Here is a 22,967-nt window from a genome sequence, read left to right on the forward strand (position 1 = left end):
TCACATAAGCTTTTGGATATAATACTCTCAAAAGAGGTTCACAGGCATCACTAGGATATGAATGGAATCCACATTACAAAAAAAAAAGTTAAGAATCCCTCATTTTATGCTGTTATTAACAAGCTCTAAATGAAATGTGAATGTGAGACTTTTGGAAATCTTGTAGACCTGAAACCTGACACACATATTTTGGTAGAAACAAAGATGGCCAGGCTAGAGCGTTGGCACAGTGGATAAGAGCATTAGTTGTGCACCAGAGTTCATGTCAGAGTCAGTCCCCACTCTCCGCATAACTGTGGAGAATGTCCTCTCCATTGGGTAGATCAGAGTGGGGGTTCGATGGTTACCACTTGTATGCACTTGAGTGCAATAGTTTGCGGAGACCCTCCTGGGCCCCGATTCATCGGTCACAATGTTTTTCTTGTAGGTTTCTAGGACCCTCTGGGTCCTTCTATTTCCCCATCTCCTAGAGTCCCAGTAGGATGTCCTCACATCTATCCCAATCTCCTAGTAAGTGAAGACTTTCATGGGACATGCCTTTTGGGTTAGTGCCCAATTATAAGTGAGTATATACCATGTGTGTCTTTCTGCTTCTGGGTGAACTCACTCATTATGATCATTTCTAGTTCAATCCATTTGTCCACAAATTTTGGGAATTCTTTGTTTTTAATAGCTGAGTAGTGTTCCATATTGTAAATGTACCACAGTTTCTTTATCCAATTTTCTACTGAGGGACACTTAGGCTGTTTCCATGTTCTGGCTATTATGAATAAGGCCACTATGAACATGGTTAAGCATATGTCCCTGTTGTGTGGTGGAGCATTTTCTGGGTATATTAATACACCCAACTCTTAAGAGAGAGAGAAGGGCTGGAGAGATGCCTCAGTGGCTGGGAGCATTGACTGTTCTTCCAGAGGACCTGAGTTCAATTCCCAGCATCCACATGGCAGCTCACAACTGTCTGTAACTCCAAAATCTGGCACCCACAGACATACAATGCACATAGAAAAATAAATAAATAAATAAAAATTTTAAGAGAAGAGAGAAGAAATGGAATCTCCTTAAGGAAACAGCACAGAGTATGAGGGAGAGAGGGGCCAGTTTTACAGAGAGAGGTAGAAGAGAGAACAAGCTAGAGACAGATGAAGACAGAATGAGCCAGAGAATGAGAAGGAGCCAGAAGATTAGAGCAGCTTGCTAGAGTTGGTTTGAGGCCAAGCAGAGCAGTTCAGTCAGAGAAACCAGTTGACTCTGTACGCTAGGAGAGGAGTTTGAACCAGAACAGCTGAGTTGAAACAGCCAGCAGGAATTCAGAAAGAGGTAGAAAGGGTAGGCTTTTCAATGATAAGACTCAGGCTGAAAACATTCTAGGCCTAGGTTAGTAGACAGAGGCAGTAAGCCTCCAAGACAATTACATCAGAGTTACTGTTACAGGCTTACACTTCATAGAGAACTCAGGATGGGAACTGAGGCAGAGACCACAGAGGAGCACTGTTTACTGGCTAGCTCCCTATGGGTTTCTCAGTTTGCTTTCTTATACAACATGGACCATCTGCCCAGTGGTAGCACTGCCCATGATGAGCTGTGCCCTCCCAAGCTGAGCATTAACTGAGAAATCCCCCAGCAGACTTTCCTAAGGCCCAGTCTGATGGGGCAGCCCCTCAGGGTAGGTCCCACCTCTTCCCAGATGACTGCAGTGTGTCAAACAGAAAAAGTAACTAGCACACTAACATTGGAGAAATAAAGTTAAATACCATTAAAGAAACAAATGAGAACTGAGAGTACAAAAAGACAAGATCTAGTAACTATATGGATATAGTTAAAAACATAAACCTAATTCTGCCCAGAGTGTGAATTGATGCAGACTATTGGACAGATAGCCAGAAACACTGAATAAAGCTGAAAACAAGCATCCTTCAACAAAGAGACTCCACTGTTGTCACTGTGTGCCATAAAGTATTAGTTTGTAGCATTATGGGTCTACAAGGTGTACTGTAGAATTGTTGTACAACATGAAGGAGGAAGAGCCCTGAAACAGAGTAAAAGCCATCAATACAGTAGTAAGGAAATGGTTGCATAAGCTGTGGTACAGCCTACACCATGAAACATTATGCAACCATAGACATGAGTAAACTGGAATATTAGGATTTCCACATGTATGGTTAACCTCTTTAAAAACAAAAACCTGCATGCTCTAGGGAAAAAAACCACTTAGGCTTTTGTGAGTCCGTAAGCATGTATGAGTATATTATCAACACAGAGAGACATGTGTTCCTTGACCTAAGGATGAGGATCCGGAGGAAGGGGAAACTCCATGTACAGGATAACTCTCATGTATGTGTATATTTATTTATGTATGTCACCCATGTTTGTGTATGTTTAAAGACATTGAATGAAATGTTGAATATATAAACTGTGACAATTCATTAGTAAAACAGAGATGAGACTATGTGCTGATGATGGCACCTGCCATGTTCTCATTTACTGCAGAAAGTTCCAGCAAAGCCATGCTTTTGTTGCATTGGTGCACTCAGGTTCTTTGCTTGACACATGATATTTTAAAGATAATACATTAACTTGGCCTCACACGTGTATTTCAGGTTTGTTTTAATTTTATGTAACCTGGCTATGAAATTTATCATTCAAGATATCAATATGTCTTACCATGCAGATTATTCCAGATCTGTGAACTAGAAATTACCTGAAAATGAACAAGCCATTGATCGGTTCCTGTACACATTTTGCAGGGCCAGCATTAAGTCAAGAAAACTTGACCTAAAAAAGCAGTCACAGATTTGAGCTCTTATCAGAGTCCAGTAGCCATACCCAATGAGAGTATCTTTCTTTCATCTAAATTACTTTTTACTTTTAAAATGTCTTCAACTTTAAGTTAATAATATATTTCCTAATAATGTCCTAACAAGGACAAAGAATAGACTCTGTATCCAAGCTCCGTGACACATGCCAGTAATCCCAGAAATTGGGAGGCAGAGGATCTCTGTGAGTTCAAAGCCAGCCCAGTCCACAAAGCAAGTCCAGGCAGCCAAGGCTGTCTTGAAGAAAATAAATAAATAAACAACGACTCTGCAGCAGGGCAGACCCTTGGGAGAAGGGCAGTCTATAGCAATCAAAGGAGAATTAGGCTCCTTGTTCTCCTTATGAATTAGTTGTTTGGATTAAAGTATCAACCATGTGAAACTTGTAGGAATTCTGAGGAATGAAATTCTCAGTTTCCTAAAACAATTAAAACATATTTTGTCATTCAGTAAATGTCTTTCCGACATAACTGCTTCTGATTGGATTCACTGAGCTCAAGGTAATTTTGATGATGTCATCTTCCCAGCCTCCTCAGTAGCTCTATCTTGCTACAGTCAGGAGAGTACTTCATTTGTTAGCCATTTATTTTGACATATAGGTTACCACTTCTTCTCAATTTGCATGATGTGAGAGACTGCAAATTTGCCCAGATGCTTAGAAATTCATTCTATCCAGGCTAATTGTCATTTGGTTACACAGCTGCTGTTTAAATTGGGTTTGTTTCACTTCATCATTGAGTACTTTTTACTTCTCATAGAAACATTTAGACTTGATGTCACCAAACGATTTTCTTTCATTTAGGTTTGCTTTTGAAGCAGGGTCTGTCTATATAGTCTAGCCTGTCCATGAACTTAATCCTACCATACTCTCCAAAGGGCTGGGATTACAGTTATGTACAACCATGGTAAACAGTCAAACAATTTTTAAAAATATGTATTCAAGAAATAATTGTAGTGATTGTTGTAGGGGAGAGTTCAAAATCAACTTTGATTTATAGCCATGTATTATTTGAACCCATGAAATATGTAATTAAGGTTGGATTTGAGCAATAAATAAAATTAACATGTTTTCAGTAGTTGTATAGTTACTACTAAATAGGTCTTTCAGAAAACAAACTTAAAACTAAGAAAAGGACAAACTGTGATTTCAAGATCCTAGACTTGAGGCCTGGAATCGTATGCAAACCATTCAGCCCTGTTGAGATTCTGTTTCCTTGTTTTGTGTCATTTTTAACTTTTTGTTTTTTTGTTTTTTGTTTTTTTTTTCTTCAGACAGGTCCTAGACTCTGTAGATCAGGTTGGCCTTGAACTCACAGAGATCTGCCTGTCTCTGCCTCCCTGAGTACTGGGATCACAGGTGTGTGCTACCATGCCCAGCTCTTATTTTTAACCTTATGTTCATGTGATTCATCATAACTTTTTTTTTTTTTTTTTTTTTTTTTTGAGACAGGGTTTCTCTGTGTAGCCTTGACTGTCCTGGACTTGCTTTTGTAGACCAGGCTGGTGTTGAACTCACAGCAATCCACCTGCCTCTGCCTCCCATGTGCTGGCATTAAAGGCGTGCATCACCACCATCCGGCCCATCATGACATTTTTATACAAGTGTGTCATACTTGGTTCTCTTTGGTTCCCTGTCACCATGGCCCCTCCTGTCTTTCAATTGGTTCTTTCCCTCACTGAGTTAATACTGGCTTCTGCATTCTCCTCACTTGTTCCGTTACTCTGCTTCCCACCTTCTCTGAGATCTCTTCCTTCCCTGTGATGATCCTTTTCCTAGTTTTGTGACACCCCCACACATATAAACACAGGCACCACACACATATATAAATACAGACCCCCACACACACACATAAGTACACACTCTGTATTTTTCAATCTATGTTCTACATATTATAAAAAATTTGTAACATTTGTCTTTCTGAATATAAGTCACTTCAATTAATATAATTTATAATTGTATATCCATCTTCCTGAAAATGTCATGATTTCATTGTTCTTTGCCATTTCATGAAATTCCATTGTGTATATGTATGTACCACATTTTCTCTATCTGTCCATCTGTTGATGGACATCTAAATGGTTCTATTCCTGACTGTTGTAATAGTGCAGCAATGAACCTGAATGTACAGTAGCCGTCATGGCCTTATCCTGAAAGCCATTCTGTAGTAGATTATCTCCACTGTGGTTTTCATCTGGGAAATGCTGCTGTTTGTTTGGAATCTAGACAAATGGGAGGTGAGGGTGCATCAGATTATAATGAAAAAATGCTATAGTTGATAACTTAGGAAAAACACTGCGGGGCAAGAGTTGCTTGGTTTTTTCCAGTTTCTTGGGTCAAATAAAAAGTAGGGAAATATATAAAGGAAACAGAATTTCTTCATGACCATAGCCCCTTAAAAATATCTCTCTCAGCCAGGCGGTGGTGGTGCTCGCCTTTAATCCCAGCACTCGGGAGGCAGGGGCAGGTGGATCGTGTGAGTTCGAGGCCAGCCTGGTCTACAGAGTAAGTCCAGGACAGCCAAGGCTACACAGAGAAACCCTGTCTTGAAAAACTAAAACTTAAAAAAAAAAAAAAAAATCTGTCTACTCCTAATACATCTAACTTCTGCTGCAGCTCAATTCTTCCTGAAGCAAACCTCACCCAATTAACAACAGATCAAGAAATAGCAATTTCCTTCATACCTCCTCTCCAAGATGCGCGCGCGTGCGCGCACACACACACACACACACACACACACACACACACACACACAGGGCCAGCTAGATACACACACACACACGGCCAGCTAGATACACACACACACACACACACACACAGGGCCAGCTAGATACACACACACACACGGCCAGCTAGATACACACACACACACACACACACACACACACACACACACACACAGGGCCAGCTAGATACACACACACACACACACACACACACACACATAGGGCCAGCTAGATACACACACACACACACACACACACACAGGGCCAGCTAGATACACACACACACACACAGGGCCAGCTAGATATACACACACACACACACACGCACACACACAGGGCCAGCTAGATACACACACACACACACACACACACACACAGGGCCAGCTAGATACACACACACACACACACACACACAGGGCCAGCTAGATACACACACACACACACACACACAGGGCCAGCTAGATACACACACACACACGCACACACACAGGGCCAGCTAGATACACACACACACACACACACACACACACAGGGCCAGCTAGATACACACACACACACACACACAGGGCCAGCTAGATACACACACACACTCCCACACACACACGCACGCACACACAGAGCCAGCTAGCCTGGCATATGCAACAGTGGACAACAAAATAGGGAATGTGAATAGCCACAATGGAGGCAGAGGCAGGTGGATCTCTGAGTTCGAGGCCAGCCTGGTCTATAAAGCGAGTCTGAGGCAGCCAAGGCTACACAGAGAAACCCTGTCTCAAAAAAAAAAAACAAAAAAACACACACCAAAAAAAAAAAAAAGAAAAATGAGGAGGAGGAGGAGGAAGAAAGAAACACACACACATCCCATAAAAATGGAGCTTGAAATAAACACGAAAAAGAAAAATGCCCAATCAAACAGAATTCTACAAAAATACCATTGAGTTCATTTTTGTTGGCCAACTGCTTCTGCATGTGGAACCTGCCCTGAAGTGTGGTTAATAGACCTAGTGGGACTCCATTGGAATAAAACTGTCATTTCTTTTTCCAGTAGGTAGTAATTGCAGATAGCGTCTCCATTAGGGGCAAGAGCCCATGTGCACTTCCTCCTCTCTGTGTGGGGAACTCCTCTGGCTTGAACCCTGCAGGCCTTGTGCATACTGCTGTAACTACTGAGTTCTATGTGTATTAGTCCTGCTGTGTCAGGAAGACACATTAGAATCACCCAGCACCTCTGGCTCTTACAAAGCTTTGTACCCCCTTTTCCACATAGATCTAAGGGGACATTTTTTACTTGAAAGAAATTTTAGACTTTAAAGAAATTCTTGATATAAAGTACACTGAACTTCTGCCTATATTTGCATATGTGGCATTTACACTGAAAGAAAAATCATATATGTGTCTATACACACTTGTGCAAACTGTTCTCCCTGACAGCTGAACAGTTCACCTGTCATCCTCACATAGTTCAGAGTCACATTCAGATGTTACTGTCTAGGTGTTTATGCACAGGGTGGAGTACTTCCAGGCATTCCTGTGCTGGAACAAGTTCCTTACCAGGAAAGGGTCAGCCTGTAATTTTTCTTGTGGGCTATGTGATGCTCCTTAGAAGATCTGGGGTTACCAGATCAGGTGGAATGAGAACCCCACCGACAAAAAGTAGTCCACCTTCGTAGAACAAATACAAACATGGCTATCCAGAGAAGTCAGACTTCAACCTTATCCAGCAGAGTGATGTTTCCACATCCCTCTTCATCATCAAAGGAAGTCAGGACAGGTACCCAAACAGTAGGAACGCAGAGGCAGGAGCTGATGCAAAGGAGTGCTGTGTTCTGGCTTGCTTCTCATGGCTTGCCCGCCCTGTTTTTTTTTTTTTTTTTTTTTTTTTTTGCCTACTTTATTTTTTAATTAATTTGTTTATTCACTTTAAATTTGAATTGAAACCCCCTCCCTCCTCTCTTCCTGGTCCCATACTCCTTCTCTCCCCCATACCCCTCCTCTATACTTCAGAAAAGGGGAGTCCCCTCTACCCACCCACCCACCCCAGCTCATCAAGTCCCATCAGGACCAAGCACAGCCTCTTCTCCTGTGGCCTGACAAGACAGCCCTGACGGGGAAGTGATCAAAAAGCAGGCAACCAAGTCCATGTCAGAGACAGCCCCCAGTCCCCTTGCTAGAGGCCCAACATGAAGCCTGAGCTGCCCATCTGCTGTATCTGTGTAGGGGGCCTTGGTTGCTGCTTCAGGCTCCATAAGCTCCTCAGTGCCCTGGTTAGTTGGCTCTGTTGGTCTTCTTTAGAGCTCCTGTCATCTCTAGGTTCTTTTATCCTCCACTTTACTACAAGACTCCCTATACTTCACCCAGTGTTTAGCTATGAGTCTCCACATCTCTTTGGATCTGCTGCTGGGTGTAGCTTCTCAGAGGACAACTATGTTAGGCTCTTTCTGCAAGCATAGGAGAGTATTGTTAATAGTGTCCGAGGTTCGTTCTCTCCCATAGGGTGGATCTCAGGTTGGACCAGGCATTGGTTGGACATCCCCTCAGTCTCCACCCTATCTTTATCCCTGCACATCTTGTAGGCAGGGTAAATTTGGGGTTGAAGTTTTTTGTGAGTGGGTTGGTATCCTACCACTACCACTAGGAGTCCTGTCTAGTGAGGAGGGTGGCCTCTTCAGTCTATATGATCCCTGCTACTAGAAATCTCAGCTCGAGTCACCCCCAAATCCTCCCAGAAGCCTACCCTGACTTAGGTCTCCAGCCTGTCACAGAGATGCCCCTACCCACAGTTTCTTTTCTCTACAGGTCTTCTATGCTCCTGCCCCGCTCTCCCCAGTTCTGATCTCCACCCACATATCTCTCTATGGTCCCTCTCCTACCTTGTTCCCTCTCTTCATCCTCTACAGCTGTCTACTCTGTTTCCCCTTCTGAGAGAGATTTAAGCATCCTCCCTTGGGTCTTCCTTGTTACTTATCTTCTTTGGACTTTTGAATTGTGGTATGTTTACCCTGTACTATATGGCTAAAAATACTTATGAGTACATACTATGTGTGTCTTTCTGGGTCACTCAGGATGATCTTTTCTAGTTCTTGTTATTTGCCTGAAATTTTCATGATTTCCTTGTTTGGGTTTGTTGTTGTTGTTGTTTGTTTGTTTTGGTTTGTTTGTTTTTTTTTTCCCCAAGACAGGGTTTCTCTGTGTAGCCTTGGCTGTCCTGGACTCCCTTTGTAGACCAGGCTGGCAACAAACTCACAGGGATCCACCTGCCTCTGCCTCCCGAGTGCTGGGATTAAAGGCGTGCGCCACCACTCCTGGCTGATTTTCTTGTTTTTAATAGCTGAATAGTCTGATTTTTTTTTTATAGAGCCCAGGACCACCAGCCCAAGGATGTCCAAACCCGCAATAGACTGCCTCCCCCGACATCAAACACTAATTAAGAAATTGTCCTACAGGCTTGCCTATAACCCAATCTTACAGAGGAATTTTCTCAGTTGAGGTTCCCTTCTCGCAGATGACTCCAGCTTATGTCAAATTGATATAAAAACTATCCAGTACAGGAACCAAGTGGGTAATATAACAGCATGAAATATCAAGATAAGGGCTAGACTGTGTGCTGCAGCAAATGTTTTTAATACATCTGTGCACCCATTACAAACAATAGCAACAAAAGACTATCCTGATATACATAAAATACCACAAAATGGGGACATAGATCAGATACTTGCCTTCTATGCAAGAAGCCTGGGTTCAATTCCCAGCACCATATAAGCTGGGCATCATGGTACATGCCTGTACTCCAAGACTCTACAGGTGGTTTCAGGAGCCTAAAAAACTGAGGTTCACCCTTAGCTAAATAGTGAGTTCAAATCCAGTGATGGGATATACTGAGACCCTGTCTTAAAATAGTAGTAGTGGTGGTGGTGGTGGTGGTGGTGGTGGTGTAGTAACAACAACAGTAATAAACAGTATATGATTTTATTCCCAACAGTAGGGAAACATAGGCTAGTCTGGTCTACATAGCATGTTTCCATCCAATCAGGACTCCATAATGCACATATCTCAAAACTCAAAAAAAAAAAAAAAATCACAAAACAAGGATATAAGGACTCAGATATGTTTGTTTCAGCCTCCACTTCTCTTTCTTTTGTCCCTAACCTTGAATTCTTACAAAATATTGATGTTTGGGGTTTTTCCCCCTTCAGGAAGTCTACACTGCTTACTGCTTCATCTCCTTAGAGCAGCAGTTCTCAACCTGTGGATCACAGCCCCTTAAGAGGTCCAACAGCCCTTTCACAGGAGTTGCCTGAGACTATCAGAAAACACAGCTATTTGCACTATGATTCATTACAGTAGCAAAATTACTATTGTAAAATAGCAATGAAAATAATTTTATGGTTTGGGGCACCATAAGATGAGGTCTCGGCATTAGGCAGGTAGAGGGCCACTGCCTTAGAGTGACCGTTCCCGTTGTTCTAAATCACACACCTGCTAACCCTTTGGGTTCCTTGGGTGTGTTACGCTTTGTCCATCCTTTAAATATTTGTATTCCTTGTGTGTATACAATACTTCTCTGAATTGTAGCATAGTCTTTGTACAGTTATTGTACTACAGATTTGTCTGTGATCCTTCAAGAAGTCAAAGCAAAGAGGACATATTATAGGCATATTAATTTTTAGTTAATGAGCATTCATTATGTGTTGGGCACTTTGTAAGCACTTTTACATGTAATATTTGAAATAATTTTTACAAGAATTCTGTGAGATAAACACTGAAATTTAGACAAATTGTAAGTTACTCACTTCTAAAACCTAAATCCTGGAACCTACATGCCTAATCACAGACCTGCTCTCTCCTAAGACAGTTATTTGATTAACAACAGTGTTTAGAGGAGAAAGTTTCTGGCAGAGCTGAGTCTCTCTGGGACCTAGATACCAATGATACACAGGATGAACCCGTAGCAAGCAACAGCATCCTCAGCTCAATCCTACAGTGAGCTCAGTAACCTTCTGTTTCCAGAGAGAACCCCAGTGTAGGAGGCCATGATGCTCGACCAAGCAAAGCATCTCGTCTTCCCCACAGTGTCTTCCACACAGCTCTTGGATAGAATTTGGAGCCTGCTCTTTCGGTGGGGTTGCTGTTGTTGCTGCTGCTGTTTTCAAGAGAGAAGAAAGAAACTGTCTTACTCATCGTAAGATGATGATTTTTAGCTTATGGAGAAGTTGCTACCCCCCTTTCAAAAATGCAAAAGAAAATAAGAACCCTGTAAGCTTCCTTGTGTGAATATTTGCTAAGTGTTATTTGATGAATTTCATATAATGTCAGTTTCAGGGTTTAAGTTTTCTCAAGTGATTTTTCAGCTGTTCTTCTAATGAAAGGCTTTCATTCTTTGAAAACAACACTCTGTTAGAACATTGCAAAGTATATTGCTGCCGAATACCAGTGGGGAAATCTTCCTTAGCTGGAATGGACTTCTTACAGTATCCAGCCCAAATCAGTGACCATAGAAATAATTTAATATCTTTGGATCTAATTTGCAAAAAATTCTTGTGAATTCAAGATGACCTATATTTAAGTTACTATTATCCACACCTTGGGCATATTTTAATTTAGTTATAAGGACATTTCGTAGCTTAGCAGAAAAATTCAATACAAGCTATGATCTGCTGTGTTCACTTTGATATATGTAATTCTTCCTTTGATTTACAGACATATGAGGAAGATCGAAGAAACAACTCTGAACTTCAAATTCGGTGTCAACGGTTGGCCTTAGAGTTAGCAGACACAAAACAGTTAATTCAGCAAGGTGATTACCGTCAAGAGAACTATGACAAAGTCAAGAGGTAAATTGTTCAGGTGGCCATAGCAATTTTCCCTTTTAGAAATCATCACAGTCACCTGACTCTGTATCACCATACAGCTGTTTTCTCCAGCTCCTCCTTCATTATGTAACAGTAGACAGGACAGCTTGGTGGATATTGATGCTTTTTAGCTTATGGAGAAGTTGCTACCCCCCTTTCAAAAATGCAAAAGAAAATAAGAACCCTGTAAGCTTCCTTGTGTGAATATTTGCTAAGTGTTATTTGATGAATTTCATATAATGTCAGTTTCAGGGTTTAAGTTTTCTCAAGTGATTTTTCAGCTGTTCTTCTAATGAAAGGCTTTCATTCTTTGAAAACAACACTCTGTTAGAACATTGCGAAGTATATTGCTGCCGAATACCAGTGGGGAAATCTTCCTTAGCTGGAATGGACTTCTCCGCTGTTCTGTATTTAAAGAGCTTCTCGAATATATTCCGTGGCAAATCTCTTTTAAACCTGAGGTTTGTCATATGAGATTAACCAAAGGAACATGGTGAATATTTTGAGGTGTGTAAATGCTGTGTCTTTGCAGATAGAGTGGACTTGTTATAGCTGCTTCAGTGAGAATTCTTGAAGCGTAGTAGTCAGTCAATGAAATCATAATGCTCTATGTGAATTTACAGAGATTTAGCAAACACATTGGGACTTCTGTTCCCACCTTGACTGGTATGTGGTATGTATTAGTATTTATCATTATGTCTAGTAGGGTAATAATTTGACCTTGAAATCTGTAAGAGCTATACTTAGTTCTCCTGAGTAAAGCTGAATTTCAAAAGAAACATTTTACTTTTTAATTAAGTTTTATTAGCATATATTAATAATATGTAATAATGGGTTTCATTATGATATTTTCATATATATATTTTGATCAGATTCACCCCTTACCACCCCTGTTGTCCCCTCCACTCCCACTGGTCCTCTTTCCCCCAACTAGTCCCCAAGAAGCATTTTAAAATGAAGTAGTGTGAGATGGTAAAATGATAATTTCACTGATATTCTGATGTCATGTTTTCCTCCCTAAATCTACAGAAATGATAAATTAAAAGGTATGACAATCAGAATAGTGCAGAGCGCTCTGTCTTACTCATAGGTCAGTGAAGCCAGGTGAGGCGCAACTGATAATTATCAAGGTTAAGGGATAGAATAATGGGCTTTCATTATAGTATCAATTGTTACATTTTTATAATAAACAACTAGAAAGAAAAACATAACCTTGATTAAAATGTATAAGCAATTCTATCTGATAAAAATAGGACAGTAAAAAAAGGAGAGGAGGATTCCAAATGAACCTTTTGGCTTATAAATACATTTTTAAAAAATATGGGCAAGCCATGAATGGTGGCAACAGGCCTTTAATCCCAGAGTTTGGGAGGCAGAGGTAGGAAGATGATGAGTTCTTGAGTACACCACGGGCTACAGCAAAGATCCTGGTTCAGAAAATCAAGTCTGGGACTATATGTACCTCATTGGTAGAGCACTGTGACCCTGGCTTCTGTCACCAGCAAAGAATAAAAGGAAAAGGACAAGTCATGGAAATAGACAGCAACCTGGGGATATCTCATTGATAAATTCTCACAGATGTGCAAAACTAATCTGTATAGAGATAGGATGTCATCTCTAGAGTTCAAATGCTTCTAAGTAACAGATTTATTTCTACATTAAGATTCTATGTGGAGCCAGGTGCAGTGGCACACACCTGAAATCCCAGCACTCAGGAGGCAGAGGCAGGCAGATCATTGTGAGTTTGGGTCCAGCCTGGTCTACAAAGTGAGTACAGGACATCCAAGGCTACACAGAGAAACCCTGTCTTGGAAAACCAAAAAAAAAAAAAAAAAAAAAAAGGTTGTATGTGGCAACTAAAACCATCAACTTATATTTGAGTCATTTTTGTGACTCTACCACTTCTGGCATAATGTTCCTAGCTTTATTTTGTAATTTCTCTGAAGAGTTCTGGTTTCTAGTAACAGGAAGTCCTACTTCACAATTAGTATTTGAGCTGTGATCATGCTAGATCAGCCATTGTTTCTTGGCAAGGGCCACAGAGAGGGAAGATGGATGAACCTCGCACACTGGACGAGCCATAGTGATACTTTTAGTTAAGGTCAACACCACAATAGTCAACTGAAGAACCTCCAACCAAGTAAATATGATAAAGTCTATTTCTACTTATAACCTGAGTATAAAAGTAAATGCTGGCAATTTATAGCTATAACCCATTGATAGAATAAGAATCTACGAGGCAGGGGCTCGAGAGATGGCTCAGCAGTTAAGAACACTGTCTGCTCTTCCAGAGGTCCTGAGTTCAATTCCCAGCAACCACATGATGGTTCATGACCATCTATAATGTGATCTGATACGTTCTTCTGGCCTGCAGGTGTGCATGCAGACAGAACACTATATTCATAATAATAAATAAATAAGTCTTTTAAAAAAAGAATCTATGAGGCTATGCTAGCACTAAATGGGGGAAAGAAGATATGAGCAGTACAGTGTCAATTAGTAGACATATGTATATGTCAGGATGGCTGCTTTGTAGTCTCATTGGTAATATATGATTCAGAATTGTCCATGGAATCTACAACCTCAGATAAAATACGTTAGGGAATAGGATGTTTGTATTGTCTAAGTGGCATATTAAAAAGCTGGTGGAAAGAAAACTACTCCTGTGGTAATCCACAAGTCACTAAAGTAAAGTTCTCAGGCCTACTTCTAACTAGGGAGGGTTAGGATCAAATGCATCTCTCTGCTCAGTTTTAAAGATGCCTATTGAAGGTTTTGGCCCAGTTCTTCATTTCACTGTTGTAGTAGAAGGCTAGTCTGAAAGAAGAAATTTAAAATATCTGGGCTAAGCATAAGCAATATGTGAATGAAATAATACCCCAAATGCCTGCCTGTGTATTGCTGTGTAATTTCAGTTATACATTATAACAGGGTTTTGACCCTAATAAAACCTGAGTCTATGTTCCAGTTCTTTTATTTAACTGTTTAAAAGCTTTGGCTTTAAGGTAAGGTTGAAGCCCTGTGAGATGGTTCATGTAATTACAGCATGGGAAAACCAAGGCAGCAGGCTTGCTGTGAGCTCCTGACTAGTGTAGGCTAAGTAAGACTTAATACTGAAAGACAGTGGGGGAAATGAAATTGTACCTTAGAAAAAGTATTGTGTAATTTACTGGTTAGTGGAATTTATGTATTTAGTTAACTTGCCTGAACAAGGTCTTGAACCTTCTAAATTTCAAAAGCAGATACACAAAATCCCCAGAGCCCGGCCTGGTCGGCTCCTGCCAGCCAACCCTTCAGTGGTGGAAAGGTGTCTGTGGTGACGTGAGTATTTGATCTTATTTCCATAGTGAACGTGATGCTCTTGAACAAGAAGTACTCGATGTTAGAAGAAAACACGAACTACTCGAAGCCTCTCACATAACCCAGGCTAAGGAAAGAAATGAACTGTCAAAGGAGGTGAGCTCCCAATTCAGTCCACTCAGGCTTATTGCATAGTAATGGACAAATAGCCCAGGCTAAAATTACGGCAGAAATCTTATTTTTCTCCTTTTTTATGTTGGGGGGGGGGGAAGGGAGGGAACAGAGAGGAGAACTTAGGAGGCATTTTTGCATTAATAATTGCCACGGCTAAAATTTATCACTTTTAAACTGGACTGTGGTGGTACAAACCTTTAATCTCAGCACTAGGGAAGCAGTGACAGGCCAGCCTGGCATACAGAGCAAGTTCCAGAACAGCTAGGGCTACACAGAGAAATTCTGTCTCGAACCACTCCCATCCCCCAAAAAGTTAACATTTCTATATGATACACACAGTGAAAGAAGGTAGAGTCAACCTTGAAAAGTAACAGCTCACCCTGGGCATGGCTCTGAATTTCCATAGGTGACCACCTTGCAGCAGACAGTCACCCTACTGCAGAAAGACAAAGAGTACCTCAATCGCCAAAATATGGAGCTCAGCGTGCGCTGCGCCCATGAAGAGGATCGCCTAGAAAGGCTGCAAGTTCAACTGGAAGAGACCAAAAGGGCTAGAGAAGAGATGTATGAGAAATACGTATCATCCAGGTAAGACTCTGATTGCTTTCCTCGCACTAGATGGAAATGAGCTCTTTGTGGGTGGCTGGGACCCTGAGTGGTTTAAGGTCCATATCGAGAGAATCTTTTTCATTTTGTTTCCTTTCTAGTTGACTTGTCAGAGATATTGTGGTTTCCCAGTAACAACAAGGGCTTGTTTTTCTTTTCTTTTCTTTTTTTTTTTTTCTTTTTTCTTTTCTTTTCTTTTCTTTTCTTTCTTTCTTTCTTTCTTTATTTTTTGTTTTTCAAGACAAGGTTTCTCTGTGTAGCCTTGGCTGCCCTGGACTCCCTTTGTAGAACAGGCTGGCCTTGAACTCACAGCGATCTGCCTGCCTCTGCTGGGATTAAAGGCATATACCACCACACCCGGCCTTTATTTTTCTAATTTAGTTCTTTTAAATTATTAGCATATATTTCTTATAAAAATATTAATTTAAAAATAGTATTTTTCCTCTGTGTATGTCATACGCTGTGTTCATACTAACTCATTACTCCCTGTCTCTCTTCCCAATAGCCCCACTTTCGCTTTCATACCGTGTATACTTTACTTTCTTAACATAGATTCTACATGTGAGAGAAAACATGAAAAGATTTTATTTATTTCTTTATTTGGTTTTGGATCTGGCTTTTTTCAGTTAACATGATCATCTCCAATTTTATATAATTTACTGAAAATCATATTCTTATTGTTTTTCTTTTTTTGTTTGTTGTTTCACTTACTTATGTATATTTCTGTGTGTCTGCACAACAGAAGGAGGGCATCAGATCCCATTATAGATGGTTCTAAGCCGCCATGTGGTTATTAGGAATTGAATTGCTCTGGAAGAGCAACCAGTACTCTTTACCCCTGAGCCATCTCTCTAGTCCCTCATTCTCTTATTTTTAAAAAATAAAATATGTGTGCACATATATAAATATGGCACTTTATTTTATTATTGTGTGTATGGTATATGGGGTGGGTAGCATGCTTGTGTCACAGGGCATATGTGGAGATCTGAGGACAACTTTCAGGAGTTGGTTCTCTTCTGCCACGAGATCTGAGGATGCACATCATCAGCCTTGCACAGCAAGCACCGTTACCTGCTGAATTATCTCATTGATCTATCTCATTTTCATTATTTATTTGCCTGTTGCTTGATATTTACGCTAAGTCTGTATGTGGGTCACTGTGAATACTGCAGCTATCTATATAGTGTGCTGTCTTAAGAATCCAGGGTGGTAGCTGGATCATATAGTGGTTTTCTTTTCAGTTTGTTGAGGAAAAGCTACACTGATTTTCACATGGCTGCATTACTTTACACTACCATACCTGTGTAAGTGTTCTTTGTCCACCTTACCCACCTCCCAATTCATGCTAGTATTTTTGTCTATTTTTCATGATAGCTCTTCTGACTAGAAATAGGTAGAAACTTGATACAGCTTTAATTTACGTTTTCCTGATGTCCAGAGACGTTGAGTATCTTCAACACATTTATTGGCTACGTCTTCTTTTGAAAACTTGAATTATTGGTTGGATGTTTGTTTAGTTTGTGTAGTTTTTTTTTAATAGATTCTGGATAGCAATTCCCTGTTGGCTGTATACCTGACAAGCTCATCTCCCGCTCTGTGGACTTTCTTTTCACAGTTAATTGTTTCCTTTGCTCTGTAGAAGCTTTTTTATTTCATGTGATCCTGTTTGTCAGTTCTTTTTATTTTTTGGGTTATTGGAGCTCTTTTCAGAAAATCGTGGTCTATGTCTGTGTTGTGAAGTGTTTTCCTCATATTTTCCTGTAGTAGTTTCAAGTCTCTGCGCCTTACATTCAAATCTTTACCCATCTTCAATTGATTCCTGTGCCATTAGGTAAAAACCTATTTTCACTCCACATGTGAAAATCCAGATTTCCAGAACTATTTGTTGAAAATAGTTTCTTTTAGGTAGGGTATGTGCATGTGTGTGATTTTCTTTTAATTTTATTGGTTGGCTGGTTGGGTTTTTTGTTGTTTGTTTTGTTTTGCTTATTCATTACAGTGTGTGTGTGTGTGTGTGTGTGTGTGTGTGTGTACAGTGTTGTTGGGCTTAGGGTCCTCATGTAGAATTCAGAGGACAACTCTGAGGAGTCAGTAGTGTCCTTCCATGATGAGTTCTAGGGATCAAACTCGGGCTGTTGGTCTTGTGCAGAAGGCATGAAAGCTCCATCACCTGTGAGTCACGTTGGCAATCCAGAACTTATTTCACATATATTAAACATCTTTTAAATATCCTGTTGCTGAGTGAGGAGTCATAGTTCAGTAGTTGAGTACTTCTTAATACAACAGAGTTCTGAGTTTAGTTCTAAGAACTTCAAAGAAAAAAAAGTTCGTGACTCTGTGACTAAGGTTTTTTATTAGGGGCTGGAGAGATGGCTCAGTGCCTAAGAGCACTGACTTCTCTTCCAGGGGTCCTGAGTTCAACTCCCAGCACCCGCATGGCCGCTCACAATTGTTTGTCATGATCTGACATCTTCACACAGAGACACCTGCAAGCAAAATACCAATACACATAAAAATTTTTAAAGTTTGAAAGAAATTTTTAAAAAGATTTTTTTACTACCAGTTTTTGAAAGTCTATACATCTCTGTACGAGTCCATTTTGAAGAGCACTTAAGTATACCTAGTATTTTTCTGCCTGTGAAACAGGAACGATTGAGAAGGCACTTAGTGCATGGCGTCAAGTCACAGGGCTTAGACTGCCTGCTTCTCAAGTCTACCTTCCCTCCTTCTGAATATGTGTGTGTGATGCTGACAGCCCTCACGGTCTGTAGGCTACTTACAGCCATCAGCATGTCAGAAACCGAAAAATTAAATCTTGGTGCTGGAGACCCGGATGGCTCAGCAGCTGAGAGAGCTGGCTGTTTTTCCAGAGAACCTGAATTCAATTTCCAGAGCCCACACTGTGCCTCAAAGGTGGAGCTGTCACCATGTAAGTCCACTCTCAGGGACACTACTACCACCTTCTGGCCTTTTTGGGTACTGCATGCACAGGGTTCTCAAAGGCAAAACATCCCTACAATACATAAAAATAAAGGAAAAAACTTTAAATTAAAAATTTTGCCTATAACAACTCAGCATTTCTGACTTTCCCTGGCCTGTCTATTTTTATTTTTTAATTTATTTGTTTTATGTGTGTTTACGCTGTCATCATGTATACTAGAAGAGGGCATTGGATCCTATTATACAGGTGGTTGTAAGCCATGATATGATTGCTGGGAATTGAACTCAGGACTTCTGGAAGAGAAGCAAGTTCTCTTAACCGCTGAGCAATATCTCCAGCCCTACCCTGTTTGTTTTTATTAGTTTTTTTCTGTGTTCACTACTAATACTCTATGTACTTTGACTGTACCTTTTAAAATCATTGTGTAGTTGTTTGCTTGCTGAGAAGGAAATAGTTTATATAGTCAGAGCAGTCTTGGTATTACATGCTTATTCTTTATACCTCAACATGCAACATCTGTGTACATCAATCTTCAGGCCTCAGCCCTGTGTATTAAAAATGACATTGAAGGTGAGCATCCTAAAAGGTTGCATCTATCATAGTAGTTAATGGAGGCCAGGTAACAGTAGTTGTCTTAAGAGCCTGGTACTAAAAAAAAAAAAACAAAGAGCCTGGTACTAGTTTGGAACAGTGTTTTTAGGAATTCTAAAACAGCTAAATTTTCTAAACATACTGTAAAAGCATACTTCGTACACTATATTAAAATCTTATCTGGAGAACAATAGCCTTTTTTTTTTTCATGAGAGAAAACCATGACTATTCCTTTTATCTTTGCAGAGACCATTATAAAACAGAATATGAAAATAAACTACATGATGAACTGGAACAAATCAAACTGAAAACTAATCTGGAAATTGACCAGCTTCGCAGTGCCTCTAGGGAAATGTATGAACGAGAAAACAGGTACAAAGAGAGAGAGATAGAGCAAGTTTATTTGATAGTTTTCTTTGTTTAGAGATTATAAGAATTTTACTGAAATTAAATGTTATTTCTGAGATGTTTTTCTTCATAGTTATAAATGAGGATGTTAAAATTCTAAATTCTTTGATAGCTAATTACAGCAGCGTTTATCATACTTTAGGTCTCCCTGCTGTGATAGTGTGGCTGTTTCCTGTTGCCTCAGTTCAGACTGAAGGCAAGAATAAGAGAAAATTTAGAGCATACTAAGACCACAAAAGTTTTGCCTTTCTCTTAGGTACCTGTAAAAACTGGAATAGTAATATGCAATATTATATATATTTTATTTAAGCACTTGTCCTAAAAGATGCTATGTTAGATAACATTGAAGACTATTTTTATTCACACAGTTACTTTTGAATGGTTATATGCTAGGTTCCTCTAGTAATTGGGAGCATTTGAAGATTACATAAATCCTACTTATTTCACTGGCAATTGTTTTCATTTATTAACTTTGAAGTTACTGTGGCTTTTTAAAGATGTCCTTCCTTCTGTTCTCAGTCTCCCTCCATCCTTCATTTCCTGCTTTCCTCCTTTCCTTCCCTTATCACCTGTAGATCATGTTCTTATGCTTCGAAGGCAAACACTTGCCCACCCAAAGTATCACTCATCCTCACTGGCACAGTGTTAGGGGATGGCGCAGAGAAGGCTAACAATGTCAGATTCCATGTTGAGCAGCTTCGTGGGTGGTGGTCATACATATACTTTTTTGTGGAGTTATTGTGATAATTTCCTGATTTTTCAGTTGTCCATCTAAAAACAAGAACAAAGAGAATCATTTAAAATACATCCTACATTCTCCACAGTTGAGTGGAGAGTGGGGTATGACTTTCACACGAACTCTGGTGCCTCATATTTGACCTCATCCCCTGGATGAGGAGGACTGGTGGCACTCAGAGGAAGGATAGCAGGCTACCAGGAAGAGACTTGATACCCTATGAGCATATACAGGGGGAGGAAGTCCCCCTCAGTCATAGTCATAGGGGAGGGGAGTAAGGGGAAAATGGGAGGGAGGGAAGAATGGGAGGATACAAGGGATGGGATAACAATTGAGATGTAATATGAATAAATTAATAAAATATATTTGAAAAAATAATAAAATAAAATACATCCTAGCATAGCATAAATTTAGATGAATTAACTCCCTCTCCTAAATAGTATTAGTAGGTTGGCAAAGTTGGGTAGGAAAATGGCCAACAGTCATTTCCCAAAGCACGAAAGCCAGAAGCAGCTTTGCTTATCTCCAGGCTTGTTCTGAACCCAGGTTCACAACAAAATGGATGCCATCGATCCAAGCTCCATTTATGCTGCTGCAAGAGAACATCCTGACAGAAAGCAACTTAGGGGAGGAAGGGTTTATTTTAGCTTACAAGTTGATCATGTTGGGAAGTCAAAGCAAGGACCATAAGCAACTACTCACGTCCATAGTTAAGAGCATAAGAAAGTACATGTGTGCTTTTAGTGCTTAGCTTGCTTTCTGCAGGGCCCCAAACCGAGAACTGGTCCCTCCCACATTCTGCCTGGGTCTCCCACATCAATTAATGCAATCAAGACAATCCCCACACCCTGGGCACCCTGATCTAGACCACATCTCATGGAGACTCTTCCCAGGTGATTCTAGGCTCTGTTGGGTCGACAGTTGAAACTAATCATCATCCGTCTAACCAGAAAGTCGATGGGATTGGACCCAGGTGCTCCATTCAGTCACACGATTTTAGATTGACACTGTAATTAATCAATTAACACTGTAAGGGACAGTTGCCACCAGATGGCAGCAAACTGCAGCCAGTGCTGTGCCAGCACTTACCTAGCCAGTTGGACAGCCTGTCCCTGCACTGATGTGATAGAATCTCCTTTATGGCAGATCTAAAATGTAGTTATAACTTCTGTCCCCTTCAGTCCTTCACATTGCAAAATACATAGGATGTTTCGGTTTGGTTTGCTTGTTGTTGGTTTTGGGGTTTTTTTGGTTTTTTGTTTGTTTGTTTTGTTTTTTGGGTTTTTTTTTTTAATCTTAAAACTTAGTATGAGTAAAGAAAGGTTTTATTATTCCTTATGAAAAGCAAAATTCAGAAAATGTTTACATATTAGTTTTGTTTTTAATCTAGGTAAGTTAACCTGGCTTTGCAGTTAGATACATGATGTTGTCTTTTATACTTTATCGGTGTGCTGTTGTATTGTGAGTTCAAATGTAGCACGTATTTACACTTGCATATTTAATTACTTCACCTTTCCCTAATGAGCATTTCTAGAAGAGAGTAGGCAGCTAAAAGTAGAGAAACACCTGGCAGCTGAGAGACAGAAAGAGAAACAGTCCAGTGGCAAGGATTATTATATAAATAATTTGCTTAATAGGTCTGTGTGAAAGGCTACAGCCCCTCTTACATGGTTAGAAATAAGACCTTGTTCCAAATCAAGGTGCATGCCTGCCATGCCAGTACTCAAGAGGCTGCCCAAGCCCTCTCTTAGAAAGAGAAGACAGTACTGCGTGAGTGAGAGTATATCCTAAGAGATTTTGAAAAAAGAGATTCAACCCCTGTCTCCAGCACCTAGAGCACTTGCTAGTGGGGTGAAGAAGCTGCTTTGTATCCCCGAGTTTAGTTCCCTCTTCTGTAAAAGTGAGCTAACAGTAATGTTTGTGGCCCCTGAAGTCTAAAGTGGGTAGTGCACATGAAAAGGGCAGCCTAATCTATAAAATATATAACATGGATATAAATGGTTGTGTTTATACCTTTTGCCTGTGGGTAATAAGAATCATTTTATTTATGGACAACTTAAGTAAAATGATTATTGTACTGGTAACATGAAATTATTACATTAAAGTCCATTATTATAAGATTTTGAGGGTCTACACACAATTGCTAATATACTTGTTCCTTAAGACTTCTGAGAGATAATAAAGGTAAGATAAACTCAGGTGATTGAATTTTTCCAGAACACAAAGCCACCTTGAATGTAAGATGTTTTCATAAGCACAGAAAAGAAACTGCTGGAAAACAGGTCAGAGTATCTTAGAAGCATTCATTCGGCTCTTCCTGTTGCACAGAATCGGAAATCAGCAGCCTCACAGTTGTTTGAAAGGGAGGGTGCAGTCGTACAAAGGAGACTGGGAATGCTTTTCAGTGTAGCCATTAGGGTTGCATTGCTTTGGTAATTTTATTTCATTCCCATGTCAGTGCTATCTTGATCATAATGTGCTATCTCCCAAAAGTGCTCAAGAAGCCCGGGTGACAATGGTGAAATCTCCATAGATTATTAGTGGTATTAAACAGTGTTAAACCTTGACTCTGGGTTTACTTACAGGGATTGGTTGGATGTATTTAATCTGCCCCAGTAGATGAACTTGAGGCACGTTACAGAGGTTCTAGTCTGCATTTAAAAGTGGGTGTCCCTGAAAATATTTATGAGTCATATTCTCTGTCTCTCTGTCTCTCTGTCTCTCTGTCTCTCTGTCTCTCTGTCTCTCTCTGTCTCTCTCTCTCTCTCTCTCTCTCTCTCTCTCTCTCTCTCTCTCTCTCTCTCTCTCTCTCTCTCATTTTT

General features: G+C 40.2%; 1 protein-coding gene across 1 annotated transcript in view; it reads left to right on the top strand.

Annotated features, from left to right (window-relative positions):
* The window catches only part of Pibf1 (progesterone immunomodulatory binding factor 1), a 160,247-nt gene that overhangs the window by 27,234 nt on the left and 110,046 nt on the right, over positions 1–22,967 (top strand). The window contains exons 6-9 of the mRNA XM_051160907.1: positions 11,238–11,371; positions 14,737–14,845; positions 15,270–15,451; positions 19,248–19,373. Coding sequence (XP_051016864.1) covers positions 11,238–11,371; positions 14,737–14,845; positions 15,270–15,451; positions 19,248–19,373 — 551 coding nt within the window. The remainder of the gene's footprint in view (positions 1–11,237; positions 11,372–14,736; positions 14,846–15,269; positions 15,452–19,247; positions 19,374–22,967) is intronic.

This window comes from Acomys russatus, chromosome 18 (genome assembly GCF_903995435.1).
Source record: "Acomys russatus chromosome 18, mAcoRus1.1, whole genome shotgun sequence".
In the NCBI taxonomy this organism is placed as follows: Eukaryota; Metazoa; Chordata; class Mammalia; order Rodentia; family Muridae; genus Acomys; species Acomys russatus.